Source organism: Mixophyes fleayi, chromosome 11, assembly GCF_038048845.1.
Source record: "Mixophyes fleayi isolate aMixFle1 chromosome 11, aMixFle1.hap1, whole genome shotgun sequence".
In the NCBI taxonomy this organism is placed as follows: domain Eukaryota; kingdom Metazoa; phylum Chordata; class Amphibia; order Anura; family Limnodynastidae; genus Mixophyes; species Mixophyes fleayi.
This window is the reverse complement of record NC_134412.1, coordinates 21,650,422-21,675,754: the sequence shown is the minus strand read 5'-3', so window position 1 is coordinate 21,675,754 and position 25,333 is coordinate 21,650,422. Positions and strand designations below refer to the sequence as shown.

General features: G+C 42.9%; 1 protein-coding gene and 1 long non-coding RNA gene across 3 annotated transcripts in view; one reads left to right on the top strand and one right to left on the bottom strand.

Annotated features, from left to right (window-relative positions):
• Positions 1–14,749, bottom strand: LOC142106709 (pleckstrin homology-like domain family A member 2). Of its 2 annotated transcripts, none has more exons than XM_075189698.1 (2): positions 13,743–14,749; positions 1–620 (listed from the first exon to the last, which is right to left on the bottom strand). In XM_075189698.1, exon 1 carries the CDS (start codon positions 14,178–14,180, stop codon positions 13,773–13,775), a length of 408 nt encoding a protein of 135 aa, XP_075045799.1. In that variant the 5' UTR covers positions 14,181–14,749; the 3' UTR covers positions 1–620; positions 13,743–13,772. The 2 variants fall into 2 exon arrangements, with proteins under 2 accessions (XP_075045799.1, XP_075045798.1); XM_075189697.1 differs by having other exon boundaries at positions 13,755–14,749.
• Positions 13,529–25,333, top strand: part of LOC142106710 (uncharacterized) — a 25,307-nt gene continuing 13,502 nt past the window's right edge. The window contains exons 1-3 of the long non-coding RNA XR_012679759.1: positions 13,529–13,644; positions 21,158–21,249; positions 24,355–24,426. This is a non-coding gene — a long non-coding RNA (uncharacterized LOC142106710). The remainder of the gene's footprint in view (positions 13,645–21,157; positions 21,250–24,354; positions 24,427–25,333) is intronic.

Sequence of the window (25,333 nt, the reverse complement as noted above, 5' to 3'; positions counted from 1 at the left end):
TCACAGGTGTTCTGCTTTATTGTATGAACTTCCATAGGAACAATATTAATGATTTACCAATGACATTTTGATCTTTTTATTAAAAAAAAACATATTTCTTTCAACATCTCAAGAGGTTAAAAAAGGAAAAAAAAAAGAGCAAAAGTGAAGTAACTAGGTTGGGGGAGCCCCCAGGATGCACCAGCGCCCACTCAGCGAATGTTACTATAAAGTAAAGAAAAAGCCACTGTCCGCGAAACAGAGCTGACTGGAGAGAAAGAAGAGCCAAGCCTATAGCGCCACCTTCTGCCCGTGGTGCGGTAACACAGGTTATAGATGTCTACCTCATTTCTAATTCCTCTCTCTCACTGAAATAAAGGAAAAGAGTCAGAAAAGTGAAGGCATTGTGTTCTCTTCTGATGGAGAATTTCCAGTCTCCCAAGTTCATGTGAGGACTTCTTAATCAGGATGCAGTCAGGGTCTCCTGCAAGATCCAAGCTTTGTTATCATCTGCCAACGCAGTTAGTTCAAGCCTCGGAGTCTTGCTGGCTGACCTCTCCATACTGACCAACCCCAAGTACAAGAAAAACCAGAAGGAAGAAGCCGTTTGGTCTGAATACCACCAGATGGAAGAATAAAACCTATAAAACAGGAGAAAGAAGGAAAAACAATAAGATAATTTTTATACATTTGTACATGATTTTCTTTCATTTGCTAGTTGTTTTTTTCCGGGGTGTCACGCTCCTGAGGGGAGGTATAAGTGGGAGGACCAATCAGAGAGAATGCAACTTCTGATTGGTTCTAAACACTCCTCTCCCCTTCCTCAGCAATCTTGGGTCCAAGAAGTGGGAGGAACAGGTAAATAAAATTTAGCAATTTTCTGGTGCTTTAATTTCAAGTTCAACATTAGTAAAAATTAAATAGAAGCTGTCATCTTGATTTTACACCCAAGGATTAAAAGGAAACCGTACATCTACTGAGCAAATGATCTTAGACATTTTAATTGCTTTATCAATCAATAACACCTTGAATCTGTGCATAGACTGTACGTAGCATCCTGTCATTTTAAACTGGTCTAATACATTATTTAACGACTGTGCAACAACTATATTGGAGAAACAATATTGGAGTTTACCTTTTATATATCATGACGGCTGATTAACAACAAAACGTAAGTGTGAACATGCAGTAAACCAAACCAGACATTCACTGTTGTGTAACCTGCACTGGATTCGTCACAGTTGATGACTCTCTTCATCTCCCGTCTTGACTATTGCAACCTCCTGCTATCTGGCATTCCTGACACCAATATATCCACACTTCAATCCATGCTAAATGCTGCTGCAAGACTGATCTTCCTCTCTCACGGCTCCACATCTGCTGCACCACTTTGCAAAACCCTACTCTGGCTCCCTGTGTCCTCCAGAATCAATTTAAATGACTCACCCTTACCTACAAAGCCCTCAACAACACTACCCCTGTATACATCTCAAATCTCATATGAAAATACTCTCTCTCCCGCCATCTTAGATCTACCTCTGACCTGCGCCTTGTCTCGTCTCTGGTAACCACCTCTCACTCCCGCCTACAAGACTTCTCCCGTGCTGCTCCCCACTTATGGAATTCCCTACCACGCCCAATCAGACTTTCCCACAGTCTTCAAATCTTTAGACATTCTCTGAAAACCTATCTCTTTTTTAGAGGTGACCTTATCCCCAATAACACTATTCACACTAATGCACCCTCACAACTATCCCAATCTCCAATCTGAGCCACATTCGCTCCTCTTGTTTCAGCTGTGCCCTCTCCCACTTAGAATGTAAGCTCTGTAATGAGCAGGGTCCTCCATACCCTTTGTTTTCATACCTGCATTCATTTTGTCTACCTTGTATGTCCCTGTTTTATCTATGCCCTGTTTTCCCTACTGTACAGCGCTGCGGAGCACTGTGGCGCTTTACAAATCTACGATAATAATAATGACTAATAATGACTATGAGCTACTGCACTTTCTTAGTAGGATTCCTTAATCTACGGGGAAAGTCTATCAAGTAACCACTAATGTTAATTAAACAGGAGCAAATACAATAACTGTCATTCTACTTTATATATAGATTTGGCAGTGTAGTGAACTATTGCTTTGTTTAGGTCATGTTTTTGTTTTTAGTTGTGTGTTTGCACTGTCATTCCCGGGACTCAGAAAATGTATTCCAGCAGCTCATACCCTACAATTAGTGTCACTATTGTGTTTAACGTGTTCAGGACAACAGGTGTCTGTGACTTTCTGTAAGTCCTTATGCAGACACTACAATTTGTCATCCAGACTTCATGTAACGTGCTAGAGCGTAAACTGGCCGAGTAAACAGTCAAATAAAAGAAATCACATCCCGGAGTGTGTGTGTGTGTATGTGTGTGTGTGTTTTCTTTTCTCCAACAATGAATACAACATTACAGTGCAGATATACTGCCTATGTCTATGTGAAAAATGTATCCAATCTGCATGATGAAAGTATCAAACTAAGAAGTTATTTAAGTAGAGTTCAAGTAACTTTCATCAAAAACATCAACGTTTGTAATGATTTTCAGAACCTTATATAGTAGAAATCTAGCTCTTTGCATATCATCATCACCATTTATTTATATAGCGCCACTGATTCCGCAGCGCTGTACAGAGAACACATTCACATCAATCCCTGCCCCATTGGAGCTTACAGTCTAAATTCTCTAAGATACACACACAGACCAACAAAGACAGACTAGGGTCAATTTTGATAGCAGCCAATTAACCTACCAGTATGTTTTTGGAGTGTGGGAGGAAACCGGAGCACCCGGAGGAAACCCACGCAAACACGGGGAGAACATACAAACTCCACACAGAGTCTGTCTGGGATCTCCCGGACTTCAGTGCCTAAACATAGGCAAATATGATTATAATGAACTGATGTCCTGAAGCTTATAGCAGACAAACATATTGCACCATATAATTGTTTTTGTTTTTTTAAAACATTTAATTATAACTGAGTTTATTAGAAACAAAACAGAAAAAAGGCTACATAACTAAAGCAGGCTGCACAGAGGTCAATCCTGCCAGGTACCATGAGTGCTGGGCTACAGGAACCAGATTAAAGAATAAATGGCTGTTACCCATGCTTGCCAACTTTTCTTGTCTCCCTCCGGGGTCACGTGGTGTTGCAATTGCCTCACCGTACCCCTGCCCCCCCCCCCCCCCCCCCACACCCCCACCATGCTATGTCTTTATTCCAGGCATTTCTGCGGGGCTTAACGATGCAGATCTCGTCATTAAGCCCAGCATCCTCCTGGGATCCGGGAGGATGTCTGCTCTTCCGGGAGACCTCCCTCGCGGGCATCCCGAGAGAGTAGGCAAGTGTGCTTTTACCTATCATGGGCATACAATGCAAACACTCAAACACAAAACAATCCTGTGCAACTTCCTTTCTTCTAAGTTCTGTGTCCCTCCACTTGATTTGTTACTACAAGTCCCAGCATGCTTCATCAGCTGGTACTTGTAGTTCCACAGCAACTGGAAAGTCAAATATTTGCTAAGCTTGTTTCTATGGCATTTGTGTCTGAAAACGATGCAAGTAATGCCCCTATACAGTAAGTATGGCCGTTGTACAGAGCTGGTCTCCGAAGTGCCACTTGGAGAGCTGAAAGGACAATTTGATAGGCAGCAATTGTAGTTTTGCAGAGCAGTTTCACCTTACATCCCAGCCCCGCAACTGTCTCCAGCCCCCTTCATCTCACCCTGTTCTAATATTTAGAGAGTGGAACAGTTGTGAGCTGTGTCATTGTGTCCCTGCCTTGCAGACTATCAGATCATTTTGTTGGTTAACGTGGTCAGAAGATAAGTTCAGATGACCTCTATCAGCTGGTCTGACCGTACAGACCTCACTCCTGCCGAACCTGTACAGTCACACTGTTCGCTGATCATCCAGGAGGATGCAGTGGCCAAACAGGCCCCCAAACGTTAAACAGGGATTAAAATATTCATATATTTAGAAAATCATTCATCCGAGATGTTGGCTTGGAATTCAGAGTCCTGGCTTAGCTCAGAATCTGTTCCTCCTCATTTTGCTTGATCGGCCTTGTCAGAGCCATTATCCTGGATTTATACAATAAATACTGCCAGGGCTTGTTGATTTTTATCACTAAGTTGTGCCTGTCTTGTCTAGGAAGGAATGATTACAGGAGGTTTGCTCAGTATGTATTACATCTGGATTAGTGTTAACAAAACCAGACCCTGAGGTTTTGTTAAACAAGCTGCCTGCACGGCAGCTCACGGCCCATTAACCCCGCATTGTCCAGAGCTCGCCCTTGATCCTACCCACGCAAAACGAAGAAAAAAAAATTACCTCCACTGGTAATTTATCACCTGGAAAAAAATGCAGAGGAGGAATAAGCAAGGCCTAACGAAGGTGCCTGTCAGTAGAACGCGTGGGGTTTACCCAATCATTTCTGGTTATGCTTGGGTCTCTTAATTTTGACAGCATGCTCACTTCTAACAACGCTTCTAGGCAGTACCAGGATTTTTACTTTGCTAGGCTTTGCTTAATCTTTGTGGTACTCCTCATTTGTACAGTAGCTGTCTGTGTTTAGGGCAGCATGGTGGCTTAGTGGTTAGCACTTCTGCCTCACAGCGCTGGGGTCACGAGTTCAATTCCCGACCATGGCCTTATCTGGGGGGAGTTTGTATGTTCTCCCCATGTTTGCATGGGTTTCCTCCGGGTGCTCCGGTTTCCTCCCACACTCCAAAAACATACTGGTAGGTTAATTGGCTGCTATCAAAATTGACCCTAGTCTCTCTCTCTCTCTCTCTCTGTGTGTTAGGGAAATTTAGACTGTAAGCTCCAATGGGGCAGGGACTGATGTGAGTGAGTTCTCTGTACAGCGCTGTGGAATCAGTGGCGCTATATAAATAGATGATGATGACGATGATTGATGCCTAATAGCAAATGCTTGTGATGCACATAAAACAAATGAACAAAAACATGGGCTTGAGACGTGTCTGTGACGTGTGCCTGGCATAACCCGGGCACATATGCCACTGTTGCAGACTTGCACGGATCTAGTGATGTGTACCGCTCAGGGTATATTACGCCAAATTTGCAGCCAACTCTGTATCAGGTCCTTTGTGTACTTTTATTACAATTTAACTGTGTAATGAGGAAACACTCACACACAGTACTAGTAATATTTACTAATATACTAATAATATTTTACTAACTAAAACAAAACGAATGCCATTTTGTTTTTAAATACTGTATAAATATTGATATCATACGGTTGGCATTCACCAGTCTCATTATAATCACTATATACTCTGTTATACTGTTGGTCATTGTATGTTCTTTCATTTATCTGTGATACGCTGCCCATTTATATGGATGTCTCCCACCCAGTGTATCGTTTTATTAGAATGAAGCCGGAAATTCTTCTTTGTGGTATCACCACTTAGTAAACACATCTCGCAGATTTACAGGGGCTGTCACCCGCAGAATGGATTACATCTCTCCAACAATGGACAGAAAAAAGACAAATGTGCTACTAAGATGTTTAAGAGCTCTAATTGCATCTGTTACTGCATGTATTGAGTCTGAAGCACAGCATGTTCGGGCCTGTCCTGCCTGCAGGGCTGACAGGGAGCCTTCCCTCAGCCTGGAACTGCTGATTAGTCCACATTCCTCAGTAGATACCACAGTATCCCAGCAGAGTCTGCCCTGGGTTGCTATGCTCTCTTTCAGGCCTGTGGATCTCCAGGTGCTGTGAAACTACAAGTCCCAGCATGCCCCGGCAGCTATTGGCTGGCTATCAACTGGCAAAGCGTGCTGGGACTTGTAGTTCCACAACACCTGGAGCGCCACAGATTGTCCACTTTTCTATTTTGCAAAAAAAAAAATGCAATTAAAACAAACAACGCTACTCCGTCACCGTAGCTCCGCCCCTGCTAAGAAATGCTAACATTTGTGGCATTTCAAAGCAGGGGGCGGGGTTTGATGTTGCAAAATCACGTCATTTAGACCCACCCCCATCACGTCCATGAAAATGCCGGCTCTCCCGGAGGACTCCCCGAAATTCAAGAGCCTCCCGGAAATTCCGGAAGAGTAAGCAAGTATGGATAATAGCTGGAAAAAAAAAATGGTAAAAAATAGAAAAAAAAATAAACTTTTATTTCTTTTTTTACTTTATTTAAGTACAAACTGGGTGACATAATGGCAAGGAGTAAGGCTCATCTTTTTGCTGCCAGCCAGTAATACCAGGGGAGTTGAGCATCGCTCGGATGCCCTGTTGAAAATGTATTCAAAAATAGCATTGAGAAAGATTTTCTATCACTGCGATAAGCAGCGATATCAAATCTTTCATCTCGCCGTTATTTGACAAATAGGCCCCTTGGCCTTTTACAGGTAAGGGATTTTTCATTATAAGAAGCATAATACCTAAAATTTGCTAAATTACATTTAAAAGCTACTCTTGCCTTCACCCTACTACTCCTAAAATTGTTTAGCAGAGCTCCTCATAGTAACTAGATGTATAGCATCATTTCAAAGCTGGGCACAACTTTGTGCATTATCTTCTCATAGCCAACAGGTAGATAACTCTCTCTAAGGGTTGCCATCGATAATCCATAATAACAAATCTCTAAAATAAATCTCCACACTCAAAAAGCAATCTCACTAAAAACAAACATATATATTTTGCCAGCAGACAGATAAGACTTTATTATGACAGGAAGAAATGTCACCCATTTTGTCACGGTAAGAGATCGTTATCACACGAACTGCTGGAAATTAACTGTAAATTAAGAGTACACGTACAGACAATGGCGGCGGCCATTTTGTCAGCTGTGGTATTAGTATTTTTACTGTTACCGTCAAAATGTATGAGAGTACAGCCTATCCACTCACAAGGAGCTATTGACATCATTAGGGGATTGAGGCACTCCATGCCTCATTCTGTGATTAATAGACTGAACAAAATGGCCGCCTCTGTTGAATTTAGAGGTCAGGTCTACAGTCAGCCACATGGTACCAAAATAAAACAGTGACAGAAGTCCACACTGCCTTGTGTAAGTGTCTCTCAAGCCAGTTGGGATAAGTTGGTAAGGGTGGTTCAGGACTTTTCTCTTCCATCTCTTCTAGTTTCACTTTCTGCTGTGGCATCTTTAATTCCAGATCTGCGCTTGGACCTTTGGATTTCCCGGGGAGTCGGTAGGCTTGCGGACCTTTACGAGCAATGGGTCCTGGTGCCGTTCTCCTTTATTCCGGAGCGTTTCCAGATCCCGACCTCTGTACAAATACCTCCAGGTTTGACCATTGGATCCAAGCACAGAGCTCTGGAACATCCTTTCTACGCCCCCCCTCCCCCTGCCACTAGTGAAGCTATTGACCCCCTCACGCTCCCACGCTGGGGGTATATCAGCTTGGTACCAGTGCCACCTAACTGCTCCTGAACAAAGTAAGATGCCTACACAAGTGCAATGAGAACTGGATCTCGGTCATCCCCTGACGGAGCCTGGGAACGTATTTACAAGAATATGTATAAAATCTCTAAATGTATTAATCACTCTGTGATGCTCATAAAAATGATCCACAGATTGTATTACACTCCAGTTAAACTGCATAGAATTTGGCCCTCAGTATCTCAATTCTGTTGGAGGGATTGTGGGGAAGTCGGAACACTTTTTCACGTTTTTTGGACCTGTCCCAAAATTAAACCCTTATGGGATGATGTGTTTGATCTAATTCGGCAGGTACCTTTATTAGTCAATGCACCACAACCAACTTTGGCTCTACTCTAACTTTATCTGTCTGACTTTCCAGCCCATATCCGGTATGTGGTGGGTCATATTCTAATTGCCACTAGAGCGTCTATTGCCCAGCAGTGAAAGGCTCCCCCGCCTCTTTCCAAAGTTATATAAAAAATGTCAACATAGTTATACGATGGAAACCATCGATTCCAAATATTCTTCTTCAGCCTCCTCCCCCCTGATGAAGTGGTTCACCTGGTCTGAATATATTGCTACCCAATCAGCTGTAACCTCGTCTCCTAAGTCTCAATAGAGCCACTCTCTGTTCAACTTTGACTCATTAAACGTGGGATCCCCAGTATGCCCCCTCGACTTCTCTGCTAGTGCATCCTCTGGTGACATCTCCCACCTCCCACTTCCCTGTAGGCTGTGATCCCCCCTGTTGTGTCTTTTTGGTTTTGCAGCACGGTGGCTTAGTGGTTAGCACTTTTACCTCACAGCACTGGGGTCATGAGTTCGATTCCCGACCATGGCCTTATCTGTGTGTAGTTTGTATGTTCTCCCCGTGTTTCCATGGGTTTCCTCCGGGTGCTCCGGTTTCCTCCCACACTCCAAAAACATACTAGTAGGTTAATTGGCTACTATTAAATTGTCCTTAGTCTCTCTGTCTGTGTGTGTTTGTTAGGGGATTTAGATTGTAAGCTCCAATGGGGCAGGGACTGATGTGAATGGGTTCTCTGTACAGCGCTGCGGAATTAGTGGCGCTATATAAATAAATAGATGATGATGATATATACTTGATTTTGATATCTGATGTTTATATCTGTCATCTAAATTGCGATTGTAGTTATACTTGTTTTTCTTATCTCTGAAAATTTCAATAAAAACCCTTTGTTGAAAAAAAAAAAAAAACAGTGACGGAAAAGATATCTTGGGCTGCATCTTTATAACCAGAGCAGCAGGTGATTTAGTGTCCCATTTATGGCACCATAATAAAATGATTGCATTGTGTTTCAGAAACAGGTGTTAGGCAGCCAAGGATAAGATGGAGACCAGAGACCGCACTCACCAGCCATCTGTGTGGCCTGGGAAGACTCTGTTGCTATGGAGATAGAATACTGCCCCATAAATCCCAGGACAACGTTCCACTTTTAACATATAAAGACTTTATATGGCATATTCTTTCTCATCGTTCAAGTGAACTGTTGAAGTAAGAGTACATAACCATACCTGCCACATTAAAAGAGAAAAATATATCGGTACCTTCTAAAATGTTGATGTCCACTATTTTTATTCATTATCCGAAAGGCCTCTGGTAACATTCATATATATATATAAGATGGAATAAGCTTTTAGGACTGGGGTGTACATCTCAGATCTGGGTGGGGGCCTTAATAGTGCACGTTGGAGACTCTCATACCAAATTTACTCCATCCTGGATGACCAAGTGACCAGTGATGCAATAACCAGCTGGTCAAGATCCTACCCCATATTATATTGGGCTACAATACAACTATGGAGAAACAATGGCCAGATGACCCTTACCTCCACAGAGCCCCCAATACTAATCCACATACTCCTATATTGTCCCTAGCTCACCCTCAGGGTTATTGAGGTAGTGTGTTGGGACTGGATTGGAGGAGTTGAGGAACACACGCCAACCTCCCCACTTTAAAATAAGCTTTATGTTCCAAATGCACACAAAAACTAGTTTTGGGGATGGACTGAGGACATTATTGATGCAAAATTGACCAACTTTTACCTCAGAGCACCACAACAGGGCTATGCTCCTTCAGAGAACAAAATGGTGGTCACATATCCATACACCCTTTGTAGACTCTGCTCGGGGTTCAACATATTTGTCCAAAATCCTAGCGCCATCTCTTAAAGGTTGGGGCCAGGGACTTGATACTGCGGCACTAAAAAAAACACCATTGTTTCATCAAATGCTATATGCACTTTATCTAGAAGAGGGTATGATTTTACAAAGAACTATCGCCGGTGCAATTTATATAAAAAATGAGCCACAGCTGGTGCTAAGACTACAAATCTGAGCCATGTCTGATGCCAATAATAATATGCTGAGCCAAGTAATGAAAATTGAGCTATATTTCCTGGCAACACAGAGAAAATTGAGCCATATATGGTGGCAAGAAAAATATGCTGTCATACTTGGCACCAAATAGGAAGAAATGGGTCATCTGTGGTGCCAAAGTAGAAAGAAAGAGCCATACCTGGTGGCAACAATAGCATGCCGAGACTTATCTGGTGGAAAATGTAAAACAATGGCAAGTACTTATCTAGCCCCATTCCCCGTGAGGACTTAATGAAGTGGGCAGTAAGCAGACCACAGTCATGTGACTGGCAGCTGCACTCTCTGTTCCTAAACTTTGCATCTGCCAATCACAGCCGGAGGAGCGCTGTGGCGGGCCAGTGGACCAAAAGTATTCTTAGGTTGGCCTGGTGGGGCAGAAAATTTATTATGGGGCCTTTGTGTTGTACACCCCTCCTACAGGGGCACTGAACACTGCCTCTCTTTTGAAAGTTCTGCCGCCAATCTCTGCTCCCTCCCTTTCCCCCATTACAGAATGGGGGAAAGGGAGGGGGAGCAGGGACAAATGCAGGATTTGTTGAGGGGGGTTTCCACACCATGCCGCCAGTGGGCGTGACCAGCATGTATGGGGGCGTGGCTATAATTTTAGACAGTGCTTGGCTGCTCTCCAACTCTTCCTATCCCTATAATATACATGGGCAATGCTGCGTGCACTACTGTTATGTGCATGCAGCTCTCCCTTTTCAAGCACAGCCGTGTGAAGCGGTGTCAGGGTTCAGACACCTCAATTATACAGTGCCCCAGGCTTGGAAAGGGGTTTCCAGACACTTGGAAACCCTCCCCCCTCAGTTTGCCTATGGGGAGAGGGAGGGGGAGAAAAAAAAAAGCTTTATGTGCAAAAATACAATCAGTTGTGTGAATAAAAGGGACTGGCGAGTTCATAAATCCTATAGATGTTCAGGATGTAAAAGGCCGGAATAAATCAATGTTATTCTTGTTTTTTAAGTATGAATTACTCTGCGAATAAAAGTCTTTATGGTCTGCCTATTACTAGTATAAAAAGCAAGGGCTATAATCAATAAAGGAGGGACGATGATATTACAGACAGTTCAAATTTATGCAACAATTTATACAAATGTAATTGTTATGAAGCATCATTTAAACCTGTATAACTTTGCTAATACAACAGGAACAACTTCCCGGAATGCAGACAAAAAGATAAAGGGGTATATTTACTAAATGGCAGGTTTGAAAAAGTGGAGGTGTTGCCTATAGCAACCAATCAGATTCTAGCTATGATTTATTTAGTGCATTCTACAGAATGACAGCTAGAATCTGATTGGTTGCTATAGGCAACATCTCCACTTTTTCAAACCTGCAGTTTAGTAAATCTACCCCCAACTATTTAAGCCAGTGAATCCTTGTGGTTTGCATCAATAAGCAACATTTTTCTTGCCCTTCAGTGGTACTATGGCAATCACTTCCATCATACAAACACCTTGGCACATAGCAGAGATGTCAATATTGCTAAGTAGAAAAATTAAAGATGATTGTCTGCTCCCAAAACCCCTCAAATAAGGGATAATCTGAGAGAAAATGGATTTGCTGCAAACATATTAAATATGTTGAACCAGCAGCTCATTATTGATGAGACTACTAAAGACCCCGTTCCAAATCTGCGTCTGAACCCCGATAATCCACCGAGTACAGCCTCCAATCCTAATTGCAGCAACTAAACACACAGACACAGCACCAACCTTGTCCCAGCTGTATCACATGCGCCGTCTTTTCCAGTGCGTCAGGTGACACGCTGAGTCACATGACCACTGGGGGCAATTCAAAATCACTCTAGCCCTGGAAACTCAATCTGCCCATACATAGGCAGATCCATCCACTAGGTGGAATCTCTATCACAATTGTCCACATGTGTAACATACATACGTGGACATATCCTCAGCTTGGATATGACATCAGCCAATAGTGCGGTCAGACAATAATCGCAAATAAGGTCAAATGTGATTGTCATCCCAATATTGACTGGGATTGACTTGTCTTTTCGGGCCCATACACTTTTCAATTTGCGCTTAATCAGCTCTAAAACTGGCTGTCAAAATCGCAGCTAACATGACGGGCCATATTAATGTAATATCTCAGCAAGTCTCTCTATTTTATAACATGTTGGCTACATACGTACTTGGCAGGGCAAACTATCTGGAGTTTTTCTACCAAACTACTACAATATTGCAATGTCTATGGCCAGCCAAATAATTCTGAAAAACCAACTGATAGTTCACCATCAGGCACAATGGGAAAACCGATGACCCCCGTTGGTATATCTGTGAGGCCATTGGCTGGTCAGGAGCAGCAGAAATAGTAAAGCATTTTGCAATCAGGTCACTGTCCTTTAGCCCAAAATACATTGTATAGTATATTATATATTGCATATTATATAGTGTGCCACACATTTGTCTCTAGCAACCTGAACTTAGCCAAAATGCTGCGTGTATGAGCGCAAAGTGACCACCGACTTTGATCAACATGATGTTTCGGATATCGATCAGGGCCACATGAAAAAGTGGTCAGTCGATAATCGACTATCTGCCACTACAGTCGGACCTTCGTCGCTTGATTTTTTTCAATTGTAGTATAGTCACACTTGCAGGTGCATGAACACATTTGCACTTGTGGTATATTGACACTGTAAACTTCATTATATGTAGCTCTCAGGTTTTTTTAATTTATTTAGTTTCTTTCAATTTGTGTCAGAAAAGAAAAAACTAACCAGGGCTTTGAGAGAGCTTGGTTCATTTTACATCTGTGACAAAGAGCCAGAACCTCTTTTCTTGTAGAAAAATGGCTTAATGACATGAAAACAATACCCAGAAGCCACTTGTTCCAGTAACCTTGGCAACCGAGGTTGACATGGAATTTGAGGAAAACCTGGGGACAAAAAAAAAAAAACAATGGAGATGAAACACGCTGCAGGTTTTAAAAACCTTGTAACGATAAACAGGCTGCAAACCCCTGTTGTAGTCTTACGATCTGGTTTGACCTGACTTTCCATTCTCTATCAATGATGAAAAATAAATCTCCGAAGCTCAGACTGTAATTGTGAGGCATGCGAGATTGAGAATGATTCAAATGGCAATGAAAGGGAGAGATGCTGCCCTTTTAAGTGATTGAGCAATATTAATCCCACACAACAAAGCCACACTTAGCTAACCCCTCCGACAGGGGATAAGCAGCCTAGTGGATTAAAACTTATTACTGTTTCCCATGCTAAGAACTCAATTGCATGTACATAACAACATTCCCTACCCTGACATAACATAGCTCTTATTGTATTGTCACTGCTGTCACTGAGATTCAAATACAGCATCAATATTACAGTCCTTTCCCTTTATACGCTAGGCTGGTCTAGACTTGAAAGACATAAAAAAGTATAACTGAAAAGGAAAATTAATTTGCACGCATAAAAACATTTCAAGAATATTTAAACAATAAACTCCGCCCAAAACTGAAAATTCAGTTTTAAGCGCCAATAAGTTAAATATTAATCTTGTATATGACTTACCTGGGGCCCAGAGAGCCCCCCCATTCTGGTGGGTAGGGGAGGGCTAGCAAATTTTAGCCCAGGGGGGTGCAAGACTCTTCTCAGCAGCCTATTAGGAATATTTTAAAGGGAAAATTTTTTTTTAGGTGGCCCAGCCCAAGGTAGTCCACTGTGGGACCGGCCCAGGGAGCAGATGCCCACCCAGCCTAGCCTGCCCCTGCTGGTGGGTCACCACATGCCTGCCAGGGTCGAGCGAAGTTTCCACGCTCTTGCCGGGATAGAAAAGCTCGTTTCAGGGTGAGCAAAGGAAAGCTTTACCTTTATAATAACGATGCATAGAAAAGTTTAGTTATATTAACATAAAACAAGCATCTGCATAGGTACCTATTTCTTACCATAGAACTCACTTTTTGCCAATGGAACAGTCACGGCCCCCAGCTCCTTAAACGATCCCCTGAATCCCGCGCCTGGTGTTCTTTGCGTGCTCGGAGCTCTTCCACCGCTCTACTGTTTTGGAAGCCCACCAAGGCCAGGGTGATCTCGGCATTCCAGCGGCTGCGTTCCCTGCAGCGGAAGTCTATCTCCTGCCCTTCCATGGTCACCAGGGTAAAATATACGCGCTCCCCTTTCCTCTCCACGCACTCCAGCTTGGCCAAAGAATCGAAGCGGAGGATTTTGGCCTTACCTCTCTTCCGAGAGTCTGTGTACAAATGCAAACCTTCAGCCGTCAGCACGCATCTGCGCTTCTTCCATAGCTGAAGAAAGCTGTCACTGCGTTTCTCCAAATCGCCTTCTTTTATAGCCACCGGTAAAGCCACCCCAGACCGATTCATGACTTGCTATGCCTAAAATGTTCCACTTAAATATAGCAACCCTGTTGCAAAAGGTTTGGAATTTTCGTCTCTAAAAAATCTCAAGGTTCCAAAAATAATTACCAAAAAGATCCAGATTCTAAGATTGGCTTCAAAGCCATAACTTAGTTTAATGTCATTTAATGCTGTGTTTAGAATTTTGCAATCTAGCTGCAAATAAAAAAAACAAGAGTCCTTTTTAAGATGTGTTCTTTTTCAATACAAAATGACAATTTCACCACTAGCAGCTGATCAGAAGTCTCTTTGTCAGACTTAATACACTTATCTTTAAAGTTCTGTTGCAGATACTGGGCTGTGCCTTCTTCCAGGGATGCAGTGCATGCAGTCTCCAGCTCTTCCTTTGGAGATTAGGGCAAAGTGACTGCTTGTGTGCACAGAGAGGCAGCTCTGTGCATGCAGAATGGATCTGTTCTCTCTCCTCAGGCTTTTGGGTGGAACCTCACACTTGCTTGGGAGACGCTGTAAGTTCTTCCCAGTCACTCAGACAAATGCAGCTGCAAGAAGCACTCTGCCCAGTGTAACAGGATGACTGTAGTTATTCACTGGCTGTGACTCTGCCGGCTCCTCCTCTCTGGAAGTCACAAGCTGCAGGAGAAATAGATTAACTCTATTAGAGCCTAATGACAGGCAGTCTGTGCAATGGTCCAACGGACTAGGGCAGATCATCCATTATCTGTAGGGGTGGGGGATACTATTGATGTAGAAATGCAAGTATCCAGCTCGTGATTGTTTCATTCATTCCAATTAATTTATGGCATCAGGATTAAATGGGGGAAAAAGGAACTCAGTTCAATATCTCACCTTAAAATGTCTCACCATAAGTTTATTGGAGTTCTAATAAAATAAGTCGTAGAGAAAACAGATGTATTCTGAATATGTAGCTCGCACTGCACTCATACATTAAAGTGTGCGCATCAAATAGTGGTGTAAATCATTGTGTGCCCTAATTCTGAACCAATATTCAGGACAATATTATATTATAGTGTATATATTACGTCTGTAACTTAAAATTTCAGCACCTCGGGCAAGAAGGAAAAAATGGCACCCACTTTGGTTTCAATTTTAACCAAATTAACCCAAAATATTCATAAACTGTCCCCCCCTTCAGCGTCGGTCGTCCCTCTCGCATGACCCAAGTTACGGCCCTGCTGTATACTTCCCAATATGCAAATCCCTGGCAGCGGGACGGGGGGCGTCGTCATGTCACAGTGGGGGTATGACCACGCCCCCAGAGGGCTGCCTAGCGCTGACATGGCGGGACGTAGCCCTAAATTGGAGACTGTACTGCTGAAATCGAGACAGTTGGGAGGTGTGATCCAGGGGCGCACGCAGGATTGTCAGGGGGAGGTTTCCCCCCCCGACCCCCCCAAAATAAGCGGATGCTTCTTTGACATCGCCGCGGCTGCTGTATAGGATAGTGCTGCTATGGCGGCCACTTAGCGCAGGGGGGGGGGGGGGGATTGGTGACTCAGAAACCCCCCCTGCGTGCGCCACTGTGATCCTGTGTACACTGAATACATCTGAGTTCATGTTCCCCATGTGTGTCTATCTCTCCTCATTTACAAAGAACCTGAACTTACAGATCATTATTCTAGCTTCAATTCTTTTTTTTAATGACTGCTTTGCAAAATGCTGTTCAGTAAGAGCAAAATGCGGATAAAGATGTCTCTTTGTAAACACAAAAAAAAATCCCCCAATGCTGTAGAAACACATGAAAACAAGTTCTATTTATAGATAAGACACATCGTCACTGAAATTCAATATTCACAAAAGAAGACAGAGCTGACCACCCTCTATGGCCATCTGTGATGTAATAATTAGGGATGTGCACCGGCCACTTTTGGTGTCTCGTGTTTTGTGTTTTGGATTCGGATTTGCTTGAGGTTTTGGGTTCGGATTTGTTTCGCAAAACACCTGACGAAAGGTTTTGGTTCGGATTTAAGGTTTTGTAATCGGATTTATTTTGAAAAAAACATAAAAATTGCTAAAAACCAGTTTTGTGTTTTTTTTTTCACTCCTACGCTATTATTAACCTCAATAACATTCAATAACAATCATTTCCACTAATTTCCAGTCTATTCTGAACACCTCACAATATTGTTTTTAGGCCAAAAGGTTGCACCGAGGTAGCTTGAGCACATAATGCCAAAAAAAAGAGGTACAAGATGGAATTGTTCTGGGCCCTCCCTCCCACCCCTCGCGAGATTCGACGCGAGACTTGGACGACAGAGCCTCGTTTTCATTTTTTTGCCCGCCGGAAATATCCGAACAGTGCTCGGATCCCGTTCGGATCCGCACTGTTCGGGTGGGCTCGGATTAGCGGAATCCGAGCCCGCTCATCTCTAGTAATAATTCCTGGCTGAGAATTCAGTCAGCACCTCTGGGACCCCCCTGGTATCCAGTCACTAAGGGTCATGCCGAATTGACCCAGGCAAACTGGAGACAGATACCATCATTTTTCAATCAGGTCTGACGTCCAGATCTCACGTGTCGCCCCCCCCCATTATATCTGCTATGGCATTATTCCTGAATTTTAAATGTCTCTGTCACTAAGTGTGTGTGCGCCTCTGAGAGATGTGATAGAAAATCATTCCTGACCGCTAGAAAATACTGTTCAGCCTCAAGCAGATTCTTGAAAAACACTTCTGATCTCCAAAAAAAGCAGGTAGGGAGGACTTAGAACATGCCGGCACATGATATCTCCCAGTGCCAACAAATTCATACACGCAACACGTTATTATGCACAGTCAACGTAGATCCCTACTAAAAATAACACAAATTATGTATTGATTTTCAGATAAGAACCAACAACCTGTGACGAAGAATACTCTGGGAACTTGCAAAAATGATATAACATACATATAATATCTATGTATACAGTTGCAGACTGTACACAGCTGTTCTCGCCCCAGCTAGTTGGGGGGTACAGGAAAATTAGACCACAGGCCAGAATACACGGATATTTAAGACAGATCAGTATCAGGCAGACACTAGTGTTGAAGCGCGGCGCCGCGCAGCTCTGTTCAGACATAAAGAATAAAACTTTATTTAAATAAATTTCCTCCAGCACAATAATCATAACTGTTGCAGGAATATACACAGGTAAAACGCCACTTTTTTGCCTCCATGACAATATCCAAGGACTCTCCTTTAGTGAGGTGTCTCTATTCCCAGCTGCGCTTCCAAATAGCCACCCACTCGATATTGGGGAACTTTCCAGGGTGGCAAGTCCATGGAAATACCTGCTAGAAGGAGCACTTCAGACTTTCGCACTGTCTTTTCCCTGTGGTGCCAAACGCCTGTCTGCTGTGCGGATCTTATGTCTGGGGGACCCCTCAGGCTAGGGCTCCCCCTTGCTAGGCTTCTTTTGCTGGGCTTCTTAAACTGTTGGGGCTCTCCCCCTCTCTTTCTAGCCAGTGGCCCTCGTTCCTGCCACCATATAACCGCTTCCAACATATTGGGGCCACCCAAGGCTCTGGGTGGCCCCAATATGGTGCCTCCTAACAATTAGGGGTATGGGCACCCCCTTATGCGGTCTTGGGGCTTATACATTGGGGTCTCTCCCCCTCTGATCTATAACAATCAGTTAGACCTCATGACTCCTCGCACCATGCACCCACTTCCCCACCCAGCGGGAGAGGGAGAGCCCGGCACCTCCTCTTCACCTGTCCTGGGTCCCCCGGCAATATGGGTGCTTCCTGACCATTCGTGGGACTCTGGTCTCCATGTGAGGCTCACGTGGACAGCGCTGGTGCTTTTCCGTAGAGCGACTGAGCTCCGCACACCTGGTGAGGCGGTTGGGTATGTCACCGCCTCTCACAAGGCCTGCGCCTCATCTCCTAATGTTTAGTTGGGGCCTAAATCCGTAACATTACAGACGTTACATAACACTTGTTTAAAATGCCTGCTGATATATTATTACAGATAGGTGTCCCTTTACTTGATTAAATGCATTGTTTTAGTAAAGAGAGATTGAGTGTAATGTGCGGCCTTTTCGAAGGTCAAAGGGCCGCACCTGCGGCCCCCGAAAGTGGGGGCTCACTGCTCTATGCCATCTAAAAACCATACTTGCCAACTCTCCCAGAAAGTCCGGGAGAGACTCACGGAATTCGGGTCAGTCTCCTGGGCTCCCGCGAGAGCTGGCATTTCTCCCGCATCCCGGATCTCCCTTGTCAAAATGACGGCATTCGCAGAGAATCTCGTCATTTTGGACCCGCCCCCCTGAGAAAAAACTGTCATTTTTCTCATAGGGGCAGGGCCAAAATGACGCGATTCGAGTCGCCCCGCCCCCTCCCGCCCATTAGTCACGCCCATCTCCTGGAACGTCGCCTACTAAAAGTAGGCAAGTATGCTAAAAACAAAACAGATTTTTGCTAGATCTATGGAGATGATTGATACAGTCTCTATATTTGTTAGATACATTTAAATATTTTGGACTGGTTGGATCGGTTTGCAGTATTATTCTGACAGCTGTCCCCGTTGCTTAGCAAGTATTCAGCTATAATCATGCCCCTCTTACTATGCTCACAAGCTGTCTGATCAATATATCATCATCATCAGCTATTTATATAGCGCTACTAATTCCGCAGCGCTGTACAGAGAACTCACTCACATCAGTCCTTGCCCCATTGGAGCTTACAGTCTATATTCCCTAACATACACACACACAGACAGACAGACACAGACTAGGGTCAATTTGATAGCAGCCAATTAACGTATTAGTATGTTTTTGGAATGTGGGAGGAAACCGGAGCACCCGGAGGAAACCCACGCAAACACGGGGAGAACATACAAACTCCACACAGATAAGGCCATGGTCGGGAATAGAACTCATGACACCAGTATATGCAGCCATAAAGTTATATATAAGTACATATACCCTTTTACAACCGCCACACTTAAATTTACATTATACCGGGGTTTAACAAACAGCACAACTTAGGGCTAAACTCCATGGGCGATTTTTACTCGCACAATCTTAAAATGAATCTGATTACGGAGATCACTTGTTTTTGTAACACGTTGTTTCCTCTGTGCTCTGCTACACCAGTGATTTTTAACCGCCTTGTAATGGGATGATCTCTTTCAGTCGCACAATGCAAGGATTAATCTCCTGAGCAGAGTTTAATTGGAGGGGGCTGATAGTTCGATCATTCAGGAGATTCCTGGTGATTCTGGGCAGGAAATACTTAGTAAAACAGAACACAGGCAGTTAGATAAGGATGAATGGTATGGTTTTAAACAAGTATGTAAAGCAAACAAGAGATCCAATAAAGATTAGGTGAGGAGGGACAGGTAATAAAGTTGTTTTGTAGTTTAAGCTTCATTTGGCAAATCAGTAATGAATGTTAAGGAAAAAAAAACTTCCTATACATTGTTAGTAGAATGAGCAATGAAGGTTGTAAAAGAGATTGCTTTCATGGTTAAACTTGCCCGATGAAGGGGCCTCTGTGCTCTGACATCTAGCAAATATAATAATTTTTTGGGGTTAGCCAATAAAGGTATCACTGCTATAATACTTTTGTTTTTTTTGACACGAAAGTATTTAACATCACATGGTTAAACAGTAAAATATTCTGTAAATGAAAGCTGCTGAATCTTGACTTGTAGTAACATGACAAGGCCTGTAGGGGGCCTAAAGAATTTGTGTGTGTCTGGGCGTACTTTAAGCTAAGTGGGTGTTTTGGGGTGTTGGAACAAGGCTTGGGTATGTGTGTAAGGTGTGTGTGAGAGGTGTGGGTTGTCTGGGTGAATATTTTCTGTGGGTTTTTTTGTCTGCAGGTTTTTCTTTTAGGAAGTTGTTGGTGTCCGGGGTATCTACAAAAGGTCTCTGCGCAAGTGCGGGTTATAGTTGCCTACTCTCGTGGAATGTCCGGGAGACTCCCGAATTTCTGGGAGTCGTCCCGGACTCCTGGGAGAGCAGGCTGTGAAAAAGGGGGGATGTGTTTGTGGTGTGATGGATATTCATAGACAATCCTGCGAGGGACTAGTATTATCCAGACTATGACATATATATGTCTCTGTTTGTATGTGTGATACGTTTTACTATTATGTACTGCAATGCAATTTATTGCAGTTAATATTTATTTAAGTAATCCCGAAGAACAGGGCATTAATAGCGTATAATGCCCTGGCTGGAGGGGTTGATCGTCCCAGATGAAACTAAGTCAGGGTTATTATAATATTATTATTTATTTATAAAGTACCAACATAGTACGCAGCACTGTACATTGAGGGGCTCACAATGCAAACAAACTACATGCATTGACAATAAAAAGATGGGCACAAGTGCATGCTGCCACTTGTAGTACCACAACTATGCCAACTTTGCTAAATGGATTCCCGGGAGGTCCGGGGGCAGGTGGGCGTGTTGGGTTGGGGATCGGAGAGTGTGTCATAGGCCCAGCCCCCTAAACTGTCATTGACATTTTTGGCCTATAACAGCAGGGGGCGGGACAGTGATGAAGCATGAATAGCGTCACTAAGCCCCACCCCCTCCATTCAACTTTCTGAACTGCCTGGCATCCGGGAGGTTGCCCTGCTCTCCCGGCAGTTCGGGAGGACTCCCAGAAATTCGGGAGTCTCCCGGACATTCCGAGAGAGTAGGCAACTATGAACTATGTACTTTAAACGGTGTCCCCATCTGGAAATACTAAGCGTTGCCACATCAGAAAAAAATAATTATTGCCCCACTGCTAATGAAATAGTAATGCCACAATAATATAAGAAAAACTGTCCCTTACATATAATCATTAATGAAATTGGGCCCACTAATTTATTCATAAAATAATTTGGCCCCGGTAAGATCATTAATAATAATTTTTGCCCCTCCAAAACAAGAAATCATGATTACCCTCATAAGCAAAACTTGTATTGTGCCTCCTGTTATGTTAAACGTTGGGCAGATGGCTCTAACTGCATTGCTTTTTTTTCCGCAGGTGACTTTGCGCATAAAATCGCCAGTGATCCCGAGCGATTTGAAATCGCTGAAAATATTGCAGCTTGATACATTTACCCCCCAGGAGCACTGGTAAGTTATATTTTGTCTCTGTTCTACGGGGGCCGTAGGTGTCTGGTGACACGGTCTCTTTGGACGCTACCCCCCCCCCCCCCCCCTCCTGTTGGCATCAGCAGTTATGCAGCTCGTGTCAATCTGTCAGTAGAGCCCGTGCTTATGAAGTGTTGATGCAGCTGTTGCCTCTCTGAAGACCTGGTGTATAATTATAACAAGCGTTCCCTGTGTCAGACTAGTAAACGAGAATGCTAATGATTGTGCAACCAAACTACATGTCAATACTAAGCTAGTAACTTCATCCTTCATCATCATCATTTATTTATATAGCACCACTAGTTCCGCAGCGCTGTACAGAGAACTCGCTCACATCAGTCCCTGCCCCATTCGGCTTACAGTCTAAATTCCCTAATATAGACACACACTCACACACACACACACACAGACAGAGAGGGAGAGACTAGGGTCAATTTTGATAGCAGCCAATTAACCTACCAGTATGTTTTTGGAGTGTGGGAGGAAACCGGAGCACCCGGAGGAAACCCACGCAAACACAGGGAGAACATACAAACTCCACACAGATAAGGCCATGGTCGGGAATCGAACTCATGACCCCAGTGCTGTAAGGCAGAAGTGCTAACCACTAAGCCACTGTGTTGCCCCATCCTTCAAAATTAATAAGCTGAGTCGCTGATCAAAATAACGCTCATTACTGTATACAGCCGACAAGCTGAGGCAATGGTAACCCCACAAAGCACAATGTTCCTATTAATCTTATAATCTTATAATTAATCTGTATCCTTAATTGCAGCTAGTCTGACGAATTGCCAAACCCCTCAATATTAAACAACCACACAAGCGAACCAAGTAGGAGTGCCAGGTAACACAGGTATAGAAATATTGGATGTAGAATGTAATTTTATATAACATACACCATGAAGGATATGGCTTAAAACTCAAACATTCAAAAGGTTTCTAGCTTTTTTTTAAAAAAAAGTCTCTTAAGTATTTATAATAATATACAATTATTATATTAATATGTTAAAATCTCAAAGGTAAATTAATATATGAAGGTTCAATTGCTCATTAGGGTAAGTAATTTATCTTAAACATCAATAAATTGCAGAAGTCGCATTTGAAATCTTGGAATTGCTAATTATCCTCTGAGTAAATACTCCTCCATACAATATCGATAATAGAACTGTTATTCAACAAATAGATGTATACTGGAATATTGGCGAATGTTGATAGTTGCATACGAATGTTTTAAATATCTCACATTAGATTGTGCATAATGGCTCTGGGGGCAAATCTATCAAGCTGCGGGTTTGAAAAAGTGGAGATGTTGCCTACAGCAACCAATCAGATTCTAGCTGTCATTTTGTAGAATGTACTAAATAAATGATAGCTAGAATCTGATTGGTTGCTATAGGCAACATCTTTGCTTTTTCAAACCCGTAGCTTGATAAATTTACCCCGTGGTGTTTTTAATAGTAAAGGACAGTGGTATTCAGACGCAGTAAAGAGGTATCCCGCTTTTTAACAACTCATCCCCTTGTATCAATGATGGAAGTAGCTTAATTCTATTTCACCTTCCGCTAGCTACGTCCTTAGAAGGTTGTGTGTAGCTGAGGCAGTTAATCAAATTATATTGTCATTGAAGTATCTATCTTACAATCCGCTGTCACATACCGCTGCTGCGGCTAACAGGTGGACTTGTGGAAAGGTTATACTGATGAACGATCAAACATTCAACTTTGTATTGCCAACTCTCCCACCGGTGATCTCTTCAGTTTCTGACGCGTTTCATCATAGAGTATGACTTTTATTATATAAAATGATATTCTCTATAAAATATTTCTATACCTACGTTACTTTGTGCTCATACTTGGTTTACTTGTAAGGCATTTTTAAAGTCTATTCTGTAAAATTTACCAATTATTGAGGAACAAATGCCAGTTCTGTGCTATTTACATAGCTGTTGTACAACCAGCTGACCTGGGGCTTCATCAGTTCTGTAGCGGTGACCGTCAAAGCTTTAAAGACAAACTTTTGTTCTCAGTTGGAGACAACAGCTTAATATTGGGAGCCTGTGAAATGAATATTTTAATTCAAATGAAAGTTAAGTGAATTTCAGATGTAAAGATTTATTCAGTGTCAAAATGCATCCAATTAAAAGCATACTTCTCAGAGGGGAGGTCAAGTGGCAACTCAGAGGGGCCGTTGTCCCTACGAACTACATCATTTTAGTTCCCCTTCTGAGTCAAAATGCTGCAATTGTGTCACCACGCCTCGTGGTGGGGCCAAAATTGAGGTCCCTCTCCCACCCACGTCCCAGGCAGGCAAGTATATTCTCGTGTTTGCGTGGGTTTCCTCCGGGTGCTCCGGTTTCCTCCCACACTCCAAAAACATACTAGTAAGTTAATTGGCTGCTGTCAATTTTGAGTCTAGTCTCTCGTTCTCTTTCTGTGTGTATGTTAGGGAATTTAGACTGTAAGCTCCAATGGGGCAGGGACTGATGTGAATGAGTTCTCTGTACAGCGCTGTGGATTCAGTGATGCTATATAAATAAATGATGATGATGACGATGATAATTAAAAGTGTAGCTCAAATATGCAAAAATCAAGTTCTTTTGCAAAGTGGGGGTCCACAACACACAGTAAGGAAAGCCCCAAAAATTTACTTTTACCAATAATCTTGCTCCGCAAAATGAAATCTCATGTTTGTACTACTCTGCAAAAATTAGGAATAGTTTCTCTTTATCCATCTTGCTTCATAAACCTGTGTGCTTTGGTAGAAATCTAGGCGCACTTGCTTAAATTGAGGTGCGTCACCAAAGAACATTTTGCGATGAGCCCCAACTGTTTTGTGCTTTATAAATACTGTTAGTGTCATGTATTCCTAAGTACTTAACACCGTCTAAGATTCCGCGATCCTTAGTGAAGAATAATTAGGTTTTTGTAATCTCACACCTTGGTCTCAGCAAACTTGACAAGAAAATGGGAGATGCTAGGGGCTAATTGTCTAAGTATCTGAGAAATTATTCCTATTGGGTCAGTCTGTTTTATAAACTCTGAATAAATAGTGTATAGTATGATCATACAGTTTGTATGTGTTTTACAGAACAGCAATGTTCATTGATTGAACCCATCAATGCTCAGCTGTTTCTGTCACGGAAACAAAACCAGAGAACAAGTAAGCCTGCGCTTGGTATATCCCATCTAATATATAAAAGCCTAGTGGCGTGTGTTAGTCTGTGTGTGTGTGGGAAAAAAAACAACCAAGCTGCAGTGCCACCTGCTGGGCGGAATTATACACTGACCTACTAAATTCTTAGTGTGTGTGTGTGTGGGAAAAAAACTCAGAAAGGGCTGAAATTTGGTATACTAAGATGTTTTTAATTTGTTAATTTAATTTGTTAATTGTTAAAAGTGTTTATAAATATTTTTAAAAAATATATATATATTTCTTGAAGGAGAAGTGACAGTTGGGAGTGGTTGGTGGTTGCCGGGGGTGACAGTTGGAAGTGGTTGGTGGTTGCCGGGGGTGACAGTTGGGAGTGGTTGGTGGTTGCCGGGGGTGACAGTTGGGAGTGGTTGGTGGTTGCCGGGGGTGACAGTTGGGAGTGGTTGGTGGTTGCCGGGGGTGACAGTGGGGAGTGGTTGGTGGTTGCCGGGGGTGACAGAGCGAGAGGAGTGTGATACTCAGGACCGCTGAGAGAGACCCCTGTGTCTGGATAGACATCTGGATAGATGTGGCGATAAAGATGAAGGATGAGGTGATGAAGAAAAATGATGAGGTGGTGACATGTGGACAAAACCACGTTAAAAAAGGGCGCTTGCGTCGGGAAGTAACGCTCTTCCCCTGAGGAGGTCTGGCCTAGCCCCAAATGCATGACAAAAACATTTTTAACACCTTAAGTAGCTTGATTTGACTAGAATGCATGAGTATCATGCACGGGTTAACTTGTATTATATATGGTACCAGCTGCGAGGCAATATAATTGTCCAAATATGTATACAAAACAAAGACAGTTGTTGTCAACGTTTATCCTTAACACTGCATATCTGTGTGTATCTAGCAAAATGGAAACATGAGATAT